The sequence below is a fragment of the Bombyx mori genome, chromosome 13 (genome assembly GCF_030269925.1).
Source record: "Bombyx mori chromosome 13, ASM3026992v2".
Classification (NCBI taxonomy): Eukaryota; Metazoa; Arthropoda; class Insecta; order Lepidoptera; family Bombycidae; genus Bombyx; species Bombyx mori.
Window position 1 is genome coordinate 14846593 of NC_085119.1, and position 12384 is coordinate 14858976.

Here is a 12384-nt window from a genome sequence, read left to right on the forward strand (position 1 = left end):
TTGTACCGTTTGCTTTGAGCACGGCGACGGAATCAAGAAATTCCGTAACGAAAATAAAACCTAACATCCCCCACTCCGTCTACCATGTGGCTCGCGCTCAGTACATTCACACGTTGCGCTTGTGTAGAGTTTGTGAATAAGTGCGCGGCGTGACGTCGCACTGCATGCGCATCATGAAAAGTCTGCCCATCTCTCTCTCGCACGGTCTAGTTTATGAGTGCGAAAGCGAAAGTTAATGTTTTGTTTTTGTTAATGCTTATAAATATAGCGTGGTCTTATTTTATTATTGTTTTAATATTGAATTATTATTGTCTAATTATAATTGCATAAGTTGATAAAAAATGATATGCAATAGCTTTACCGCGGCAGTCCCCGAGTGCCACACGTGTTTTTTTATTTTATTGCTTAGATGGATGGGCGAGCTCACGGCTTAGCTGGTGTTAAGTGGTTATCGGAGCCCATAAACATCTACAACATAATTGCCGCTGCCCACCTTGAGATATAAGTTCTAAGGTCTCAGTATAGCTACAACGGCTGCCCCACCCTTCAAACCGAAACGCGTTACTGCTTCACGGCAGAAATAGGCAGGGTGGTGGTACCTACCCGCGCGGACTCACAAGAGGTCCTACCACCACTAAAACACAAATGCAAAATAAATAGCAAAGCCTCACACAATAGAAATCTGTACATTCGAATAGCAGAAACGAAGTTTTTGTGTCGTCTGCGAATAGGCAGTGGTCGGAATGAGCATTCGAGTTTGACCGGCCTAAGGTATAATCTATACTAATATATAAATCTACAGTGGTTTTTACGGATGTTCCGTTATAACTACTGAACCATGCATCCGATTGACTTGAAACTTGGTATCCATGTAGAAAATACATGTACTTAATGGATAGGCTAACATTTATATTAGTGTTGGACTCCCTACACCAGTTGCGGGGGCGTTAATGATGAGAATCTTTGTGGGTGTGAGAAATAATAATGTTAATTTTAAATGCCCAGCGAAGCGGACGGGTACAGCTACTTCATATATAGAAATATAGGTGTTTCAATATTGACTATGTCCCTGAAATTAACTCGTAGAAAAGTTTGTTATTGTCAGACATGCTACAGCAAACATAGACCATTGTAACTAGACGGCTAGTTTTGTAGAATGTATTTTTGGCCTCAAACCTAGAGTTCTCATTTCGAATTTCTAACTGCGATATCATATTACGTAATGCTTTTCAAATTTAACTGACGTGTAAGTGGAATGTCGGAAAGGGTTTGAGTCAACGTAGCATTGCGGATCCCATAAACTCAAAATAGAAGATGGCGTAATAATGTTATCTGAGTTGAGAGTGATGTAGGAGAAATAAAACAAGGGAAGCTTTTTTTATAAAATCGACTGACATTATGTTTTTTGTTTGTCTCACAGAACCGGGCTGTGATAACATAATGTGTACTTGCTTTGAAAAACCTGGTGTTAAGTGGTTACTGGAGCCCATAGACATCTAGGACGTAAATGCGCCACACACCTTGAGATATAAGTTCTACGGTCTCAGTATAGTTACAACGGCTGCCCCAACCTTCAAACCGAAACGCATTATTGCTTCAGGACAGGAATAGGCGGGGTTGTAGTACCTACCCGCGCGGACTCACAAGAGGCCCTACCACCAGTCCAAAGAAAGCTCGAGAAAGGCTGTCTGTGGATAGCGTTATTTACATTCTGATCTCTATGGGCTCCTATTATAACTAGTTAACAGCAGATGGACCGTGAGATTAGCCGTTCTGTTAATCCAAAATCTTACAGTTCTTCTTACAAGACTAGTGTTAATTAATAAAAAAATATATTTGATACTTTATTTACTTTAGTGACTGAAAACGTTCAGAATTGATCGGAAATATTGAAATCGACGATTAAAAAGTTTGACACTAAAAGCTAATTACTGAAAATCGTTTATTTTCAATCAGTTCAACCTTTATTCATTTTTAATGACTACATTAATACACACGTACGACATTGAGTATTTTATACGACGTGCGACAATTGCGTTACTCCAAAATTTAACTCAGAAAAAAGAGAAAAGTTTTATAGGAGGGGGAGATTACTGGTGACCCGGAAGACATCCCAGTTTCACCAGGAGAGACGGACAAGCACGGGCTCCACCAGGAGGAGTCGTATTTGCTAACAGCTGCCCGAGCCCCTCCAAAGGAGACCTAACAGCTCAAGGGCAGCTACTTCACGAAAGCATCTACTGCCGGATCGGAATCGCGACCTGCCGCGAAGATCCCGGGAGAAACGGGCTGATGTATGAATGAAATTTCACGTCGAACCATCATCTACATGTTACATCTTCTACAGGGTTCTTTAAGCGACATTTTAAAAAATATTGTAGCAGTTTGATTGTGGTTCTACCAATGATGATGTTTAAGTGTATCCCGCACTTTAAAAAAAAAAACGTCATATGTTAGCTTTAAAACTAAGCTCACTAATTACTGTATCCAGCAAATCGAATAAGAATTTGAATAAACATGATGGTATTCTATTGTTTTAATAAGCCTATTTTTTCCATGCGTACTGATTTAAGCCTTGAAATCCAGGTACGGAATCGAAGTTTTCCCAAAACTTAAAGTAGAAAATGTAAGTGAATTATATAAATCTGTTCAAATATCAAAGCTATCATTAATATACACGATGTGGTTCGCATAACACTTTTAATGGTAAAGTACTAAATATTTTTTTAGGAAAAAAGTATGTTCTTTTATACAGCACAAACTATTTCCTTAAAATTTCATGGTATCGTCTTTGCGCTAAAGTGGGTAGACGAGCTCACGGACCATCTGGCGCTAAGTGATAATAGGAGCCCACATACATATGTCATATTACATTACCTATTTTTGCCAAGAAGATTTTATGTTTGTGGTGTATGAAAGTTGAGAGAGCCGCAGCCTCTAATATACTTGAGGCAAGTGATAAAGTTGACAGGACTGGTTGCAGTGTTGACCGCGGTAACCTCCCTACTCTCGCTGGGTTCTGACCCCGGACGGAGATCGGACGTCGGGTGTAAGAGTGCAGGGGAGTCGTTTAGTGCGGTAGGGCCCTAAAATTCCTTGGGCCCGCGATCTGCTCTCTACACCTTGCAGATCGTCAAGTCCCACATACCCCGCGCGCTCCCTAGGCGCGGGGACCTCGCAGAAGGTTCGGTCCCCGGCACGAAAAAAAAAGTGATAAAGTGACAGAAATGTCAAAAAGTTTGCCCTCACCTATGACGTCCAAGATGATTTTGTGGTTTTTCGTTGGGGATATCTTGAAGTCGACCCTGCAGCGATACAGAGCTCGATCTGTTGCGATAATGTCTCGTATACGTAGCGATGACGGTGCTGTGGACAGCCACCTAGCCCTGCCGGCTAATACGTCGTCCGCCCAGTGCGCAGTTGGCCCTTTCACTCGTCCGTCGTAGCTGGGAACAAGATTACATTAGTAAAAACAACTTTAATAGTTCAATTTAAGATGGCCGTCTTAGTTTTTTTTATTGCTTATTTGGGTGGTCAAGCTCACAGCCCACCTGGTGTTAAGTGGTTACTGGAGCTCATAGACATCTACAACGTAAATGCGTCACCCATCTTGAGATATAAGCTCTAAGGTCTCAGTATAGTTTCAACGGCTGCCCTACCCTTCAAACCGAAACGCATTACTGCTTCACCGCAGAAATAGACTGGGTGGTGGTACCTACCCGCGCGGACTCACAAGAGGTCTTACCACCAGTTTAAGGGTAGGCAGCGGCTTGGCTCTGCCCCTGGCATGGACGACGGTAATCACTCACCATGAGGTGGGCCGTATGCTCGTCTGTATACACAGGCAATAAAATAAATAAAAAAGATGCACAAGCTTTTAGACTTTTATCGTCTTTTGGGATCGTATTAAAATTAGATGGAGACTTCAATGTTTCTGCGATGCATCCACTATAAATGACCTTCTTCACATCTCGTCAGAATTGAAAATGAGTATTACGTGCCTTTCTTCAGTTATTTGAAGCGACCATTAGGCGGTAGGTTAGCGCTATCTTTTCAACATTGCCTTTAGTATAAAATAAGCGGCCCCGGCTCCGCTCGGGTCTTTAACAAAAATTTCAACGATATTTGACGTTGTTTTACTTTTTTAAATAAAAGAACACTTATTGCGGCATAACTATAACAGTTAGACATATGCTGTCGCGACACTTTTTGTAAATAATAATGTGTTCTACAAAGTCGTAGTGCATTATTTTATACTACCATCAATAGTTTTCGCAGGACACGCGATGTAAAGATATTTTAAGTAATTTTTTTACACCTTGGATTACATTATTGGAATTTTAGTAGGGATCCCTAATTTTTTTCAAAAAAGATATAGCCTATGTCACTCGGGAATAGTGTAGTTTCCAAACAGTGAAAGAATTCTTCAAATCGGTTCAGTAGTTTCGGAGCCTATTCAATACAAATAAAGAAACAAAACTTTCCTCTTTATAATATTGGTATAGATATATATGTCGTGGATAACGACTTTTAGTTGTCGTGGATAACGACTTTTAGTAATATTAAGACGGTGGTTTTGATTATTATTTTAAATGATGAAATGTTGTTTTGATAAATATCACAAAATGAAGGGTAGACTCCGTAACGCCACAGTATAAAATGGCGGTACGTGGACAGAGTCGTGGCATTCCGTGTCAGACAGTAATTCTGTCCGTCTCAGTCAGTGAGTCTCTGTCAGTCAGTCAGTCGGTCAGTCGGTCTGTCGGTATATGCAACGAAACTGTCGGTTTACCCTGTCATTGTGAAAGTTGTGTGTGTTGAGTTTCAATAATTATTACTGAAAAGTTTTATTGACTAAACTGAGTTCAATCGAATACAAGCGATGACGGAACCTACCGCTCAGCCATCCCTGACGCGTGCTGACATCAGAAGTGAGATCAGGACTCTACTCTCACTGGCGTGACGTGTTTGAACATGTTCGAAGTACAGCAAAAAAAAAACATGATGCAGATCAGAATACTAGTAGTGGTACGCCACAAGAGCGTGAATGCAGCATACGTAAGTCGTGTAATAACGTCTCTGTTACCTCGATGGAAGATCTGAGCCACGAAGAAATCGTCACATCTTACGTTCTGGCTCATGTTGCCCAGTTTGACTGTCGACTTCATCACATGGCATTTACTAGCGGAAATACAACACGTAACAAGCTATTGCAAGAAATTAAGGCAAGTGCAAATCTCAAGTGAAACTTCGATCGCAATAATGGATCTGTCATGACGAGTGGGTAGTTCCGACAAGAATTATTTTAAGCGGCTGACTTCTGCTAGAGTTACATGGCACTAGTGCAGTAAACCAGGACATGAGACTGTGAATTGTCGCTGAAATTTTAGAATCTACTAGATTCAATACCAATAACACTACACGTTCGATGACTTCGGGCTCCAGCAAGCAAGCAAACAAGAAAGCAAGCAAGTTTCCGTGGGGAAGAAAAATTTACACATCTGAAGTCGTCGTGACCTGTAAGATAAGACGTCCGGTGCGTTCGTGTCTGGCGATGCGGCGGTGTTCGGGTTCCGCTGGCGGATGCAGGTTTTTCCGGTGAAGTGAGTGCTTGTGCGTGCTTGTGCGTGCTTGACAAGTGTTCGCGGTTGGCTTCCTCAGTGTGGGAGTAACATCGTGTAGGAGAGGTGGAACCCGTAAAATTGTAGTTTGCGTGGTGGCTGGTAAGATTTGTTGCGGTAAGAAGTTTGCATGGTGGTAAAATGTCTTGTGAGTCTGCACAGGTAGCCGGAGGTGAGACTTCCGCGGTCGCGGCCCACCCAGTCTGCGAGAACCGGGCAGATCGCCTCGACGGTACGGAGGCCGGCCGACGGGTCCGCCAAACGACGAGACCACGCCTCCAGCACGGACTGCCGAGATTGGAGCCCCCGCGCTCCGGCTGCACTTTCGCTAGGGCGCGCCGCCTCGTAGGAGACTGTGAGGTATCCTTGAATAACTCTGACTGCGATCGCGCGCTGCCGGCGTCTCAGCGCGGTGACGTTCTCGTGGGTAAGGACGTGGCACCAGACGGGTGCTCCGTATAGTGCCATCGACCGCACGAGTACCATCACCCTGCCTATTTCTGCCGTGAAGCAGTGGTGTATTTCGGTTTGAAGGGTGGGACAGCGGTTATAACTATACTGAGACCTTAGAACTTCTATCTCAAGGTGTGTGGTGCGTTTACGCTGTGGATGTCTATGGGTTCTAGTAACCACTTAACACAAGATGGGGTGTGAGCTCGTCCATACATTAAAACGAAGAGCGTAATCAAACGAAATTAGATACGAAGTTTAAAGGGCCGTTTAAAGTAGTTGAAATATTGGATGGTGACCGTTACACATTGAAAGCTTTAAATTCAAAACGTACTTACAAATACCCACATGATAGGCTAAGAAAAATGCCAGCATGACACATACCAGTCGAGGTTGATGTAAATGATGATGATGAAGAGCAAGCTTAGATTGTGGTGAAAACTCGAGTAAGGATAGTCTATCGGCCGTATTGTGTTCGACCGTACCAGTAGCTATTACGTAGTCGTAGCCGGGTAGAAATCGGTGTCTCTTGAGGCAACTCAAGTAGTCCGTGGGTGCGCGGTGCGCGTTTGGCTCTGGCGGAGGTCGGGGTCTGTAAAGACCATCGTGTGTAGTCAGCGGGTGATGCACACGGGCGATCCACGCTGTGGATGCGCATCATGAGGGCAATTGCGATTGCTGGTCGGCTGGAGAGCCGTGGCGTTAGATATTTTTACTCGGAAGTTTTCTTTGATCTGAGTTCCTGTAAGCTATGCCTGATTTGTACAGAGTAAATTTGAAGTTTGATGAACGACTGTGGTACGTGCTCTGGCTGCTGAATAGTGAACTTTGTATACCCTATTGTTTGATTTGGTTAAAATGGTATTAAAACAGTTTAAAGCTTTGATGACTTTAAAGTTTCCGATAAGTCGTAAAGTGTAGTCAGGAGTGATCGAGCGGAACAAGTGTTCTCGTGGATGTTTTTGATTGTAGGTTAACCATCACACGAGGACATGTACAATCAGGAAGACCATGTCGCAATCAACACGTGATTGCTGCAGCCAATACGAGATATGGGACGCAAGCACAGTCTGTCGGCGCTCGCTGGGTCAACTATTCACCGGCCGAGCGGAGTGACGTGCCGGTAGCTGCGTAATATCGGTATTTTTGGTAAATAAGAACAATCTGGTGAGTCGTATTATTTTTATTTGGATTCTGGTGCCGAATGCTCTCTTGTCAAGAAATCTATTAGTAGTAGCTTCATAATTCAGCAATTTTATACGATGGTTCTCATAAAAGGTTTCTGTTGTTTTGACTCAAAACTGTACGGAACAAATCCTATGCGATGGTTTATTGCTTACCTATTGTATGTCATGTACTACCTGATAGTTGTTTTAATCGGTTCAGTGAGATTGAGCATTCAGCGAAATAGAACTCTTAAATCTAGTGTCCTTATTCGAAGCCCAGACTTGCGTTATTGATGACCAAGCTCGCGATGAGCTCATGGAATTGTTCTTGACAAGAAGTGCTAGAAGCCGTACATCTTTTGAAGTGAAAACTTCTTTAGAATCGTTGTGATTTCAAACCGGATGCAACGGAAAAAAAAAAACGACAGGTAAGAGACACAAATACAAAAATGTGTAGGATGAAGCCAGCAAAGAATGAGACAGAAATATACAACATACTATTTAATACAGCGCCATCTGTGAGATTTTTTAACACTAACGTGTGTATGAAAGCTCTTGTAGTGAATTTTAATTTAGGATTATACGTGAAATTAAAATATCAATTCACAGAGGGCGCTACCTTACAATTATTTACTAATGACAAAATTTTACATTTACTTAAGACGTTTAGGATAATTGTATTTTAATTTTGGAAGGTTTCACTTCTACCACGTGTGAATTGCACACATTTTGTTTTTTTTTAAATTGTTCTACCATAAGAATAACAGAGGCGAGCCCCTTCGAATTCTTTATAGTTCGCGTACCATATCCCAAAAGGTTTTTACTTAAAATGATACTGAAAGTAAGAGATTAACTTTGACGAGACCAGAACATTGGAAATTTAGTAAAATTCGATGTTGAATTTTGTTGAAATGAAGACAGATTGCTTTAACTGGTAATAGAACCTATGATTACATAAGGTTGCCTCTAAGTAGTTGCTACTGACGAGACTGATCAGTGAGGTGAGAGTATCTCCATCGATTGGTACAGCGGAGACCTGGGTCTCAATGGAGACTATTGTTGTGTTAGTCTACTAATGACCTTGACTCTATATTGTGAAGTGATGTGTATTGGTTTTATCATTTGTTTTAATGATAATGTGGGTGGCAATGTTACTAGCTGCGCCGGCAGCCAGGCCAGGAGCGTTCTATACGATTTTGTTGACACTAGTGATGTAGAAGATGTAGGATCAAATGACCACGATACAACTGACTGATTAAAGTAAGGATTTTGTTGTCCTATTTTGTGTGATTAGTAAAGAACAGTATTCAGTGTTATTTATGACTGGTAATTGAACACCTCGCTCGATTTAGGTGATGTGTTCGTTTTATTGCCGGATGGAGGCATTGCGATGTGTTTTATGGTTGAAGTGGGTACTGGATGAAAGTTACACTTGCGTGCCGGATGGAGGCATTAGTGTTTTGTGTTGAAGTTGGGTACCGGATGGAGGTCCCACTTATTTGCCGGATGGAGGCAATAAATAGTCAAGAGCTACTCGATGGAGGTGGCACTTGAATTGGGTTATCGTCACTCGATATAGGTGGCATGAGTTACTCTCACTAGATGGAAGTAATTGTAACGATAGTTTGTGGTTGATACATAATACTGATGAAATACTGCTCAGATTGAGTTGTTTTGTAATAACTCGGGTTTCTAATGCTTATTGAGCATTAATGAAATTTTTCAGTTGTATAGTGTATCACTAATAGTTGGGTAATTAAGTTATCTACTCACACAGGTTAACATAGTCTGTTAAAGATCTTGTTGAAAGCTAACGTTATGGTTTGTAATGAAACGAATCCCAATCCTCAATCGTGAATGAATCAGGAGTGGCCGAGACGAAACCTGTTAGATATTGCAGAAGGTTGTTTTCCTTGCAGGAGCGTCACACAGGGACGTGTGACGTGTCAGAATGGCCGTGTCGTGGATAACGACTTTTAGTTGTCGTGGATAACGACTTTTAGTAATATTAAGACGGTGGTTTTGATTATTATTTTAAATGATGAAATGTTGTTTTGATAAATATCACAAAATGAAGGGTAGACTCCGTAACGCCACAGTATAAAATGGCGGTACGTGGACAGAGTCGTGGCATTCCGTGTCAGACAGTAATTCTGTCCGTCTCAGTCAGTGAGTCTCTGTCAGTCAGTCAGTCGGTCAGTCGGTCTGTCGGTATATGCAACGAAACTGTCGGTTTACCCTGTCATTGTGAAAGTTGTGTGTGTTGAGTTTCAATAATTATTACTGAAAAGTTTTATTGACTAAACTGAGTTCAATCGAATACAAGCGATGACGGAACCTACCGCTCAGCCATCCCTGACGCGTGCTGACATATATATCTGAGTTCCTTGTAAACGTGACTTACACGGTTCTATTAAGCTACAAGTGTGTGAAAATTCATAAAAAATTCTCCTTAAAATATCAATGTCATAATTCAATAACCAAGCGTAACAAAAACTCGTTGCCGCGCCAACCTTCCGAGCCCCTTTCACGTGTCCCCTCAATTGAAAAATATCGAATGAAACATTAATCGACGGGCCCGCTAAGCGCACATCATCAATCAACATCGGGACCAACGAATAGACGCTGAAAATGTACACAAATACATCATAATCCGTCACCGAAACGCGAGAAATGTGACATTGGGGGAATTCGGGGCTCGATAGTTGGCCCTTACAATTCCTGTGCCTTATTTCTTTTAGTATTCATAATCAGATGAGTCCACGACCACTTTGTGTGTAGTGGCTAACGAAGACCAGACATCAAACGTTCTTTTTATTGCCTTAGTAGGTAAACGAACATACCGGGTATAGCAAGACGCAGTCTACTACTAAGTACTCTCCGTAAACCTCGTCCGAAGAAGCCCATGTTATAAATGCTCTCACTCACATTAAAACAGATAGCTATCTCTGTCTTTTCATGAAATCCTCAATTAAAAAAAGAGCTGTCCTTTTTTTTGAAATGCAACATAGTAATACCTGGCAGATGCATACGGGGTTTTATATTTTTTAATATTGCTTTTTATGATTCCACACTTGGAAGCGGCGACTGCTTTGCGACACCAATTGACATATTAGTGGTGCTGGCTTAATAAGTCGTCGTGGCGAGAAGGATAAGACGTCCGGTGCATTCGTATGTAGCGATGTACCATTTTTTTCTAATGAAATACGTACATAACAAATGTTCACAATTGACTTCTACGGTGAAGGAAGAGTGTAATAAAAATCAAACCTGCAAAATTATAATTTGCGTAATTACTGGTCGTAGGACCTCTTATGAGCCCGCACGAGTGCGTACCACCACCCTGCCTATTTCTGCGATGAAGTAGTAATGCGTTTCAGTTTTAAGAGTGGGGCAGCTGTTGTAACTATACTAAGACCTTAGAACTCATATCTCAAGGTGGATGGCGGCATTTACGTTGTAGATGTATATGGGTTCCAGTAACCACCAAACACCAGGCGGGCTGTGAGCTCATCCAATTATCTAAGCAATAAAAAAAACCTTGTCCGTGTGAGCTTATAGTATCACCGGGAAAAACTGACGAAAGGCTATCGTTTGGTTCAGATTTGAATATAAGGTAGCTCTTTAAATTCGCATCCAATTATGATCGCCGACGACCGTGCTATCGCAATAATTCATATTCAAATGCAAAGTCAAAACTAATTTCGGAGTTCACCACGCCAACGACCGTGCATTTGGAATCCGTGTCTGAACGGCTTATAAAATATGCAGACATTGTCAGTGTGTATTATTGCCATGTGCCTTGTTATGTACGAATATATACTGACCGCACGATTACAACGGTCCTACCCACTTCTGTCTTTTATTGTTGCATCGGATGTACGATCTCTTGACTTGTCTGGTTTTGAATGGTTACCGAAGATTATAAGCATGGCACCACCTTGAATATTTAGGATTATGTTTCCATCTATCTATATATATATAAAAATGAAGTGTTCGTTAGTTTCGCCTAAACTCGAGAGCGGCTGGACCGATTTGGCTAATTTTGCTCTTGAATTATTTGCGGAAGTTCAGAGAAAGTTTAAAAGGTAGATAAATTTGAAAATGCTCAGAATTAAATAAAATTACAATTTTGTTTTTCCGTTGATGTGTCCTCCGTCGGATGGATTCCTTTTGTTTGTTTTAAGTTTATTTTATACAAAACTTTAGGTCTTTTATTTATCGATTGAGGCACTACGTAGTCTGCCGGGTCAGCTAGTTACTAATAAAGTAATTTTGTGCGAGTTTCAGTTTCATTACAAGACGTTATTCCTTTATCGTGCAAGTCATCTGTTGTATTTTAACAATGGTACAGTCAATAACCACTTAACACCAGATGGGCTGTGAGCTCGGACATCTATCTAAGCAATAAAAAAAACTGTGTATAGCTCTATTAACGACTAAACAACCGCTGGTCCGTGAGCTCGTCTAATCATTAAGCTTAACAAACAAAAGCACAGCGTGATTTGACATAAAATTCCATACGCGAATGATCATATTTTGTTTTCACTACATAGTATAAAACAAAGTCGCTTTCTTTGTCCCTATATCGCTTTGTATGCTTGAATCTTTAAAAGTACGCAACGGATTTTGATGTGGTTTGTTTTAATAGATAGAGTAATTGAAGAGGAAGGTTTATATGTATAATAACATTCATTAAGTAGTGGAGAAATCAATAATAAATTACAGTTTCCGAAGCGAAGCGAGGGCGGATCGTTAGTTGTTTTATAAATCACTAGAGGTCCCGCAGTAGTCGAAATTCGACTATAATTAATTGGAATTGTAAGTTTGTATACTATTATGATTATATTTTCAACGCCAAGGTTAACTTATAAAAATATTAATAAAGACAAACAATATTTAATCTATTCTCAATTTGACCACAGACGTCAAGAACAAAAGTTTGACAATAAATAAATAGTATGCATGCGTGTGTGTGTCAAATACATGGTAGTGTGTGTAATGTTTTCTCTATTGATTTAATGTATCTTTTACGTATTATTTAAAAAAAAATATTAGCATTGTGCACTTCTTCTCTATATTCTCTATAAGTGTGGAAAATTTCATACTCCTCCGTCCGCGCAATTTTCGTAAAAAGGGATACAAAG

At 40.9% G+C, this 12384-nt stretch overlaps 1 protein-coding gene across 1 annotated transcript in view; it reads right to left on the reverse strand.

The window, feature by feature from the left end:
- Positions 1-12384, reverse strand: part of LOC105841898 (nephrin) — a 205316-nt gene that overhangs the window by 71911 nt on the left and 121021 nt on the right. The window contains exon 4 of the mRNA XM_021349120.3: positions 3250-3446. Within this exon, the coding sequence (XP_021204795.2) occupies positions 3250-3446 (197 nt within the window). The remainder of the gene's footprint in view (positions 1-3249; positions 3447-12384) is intronic.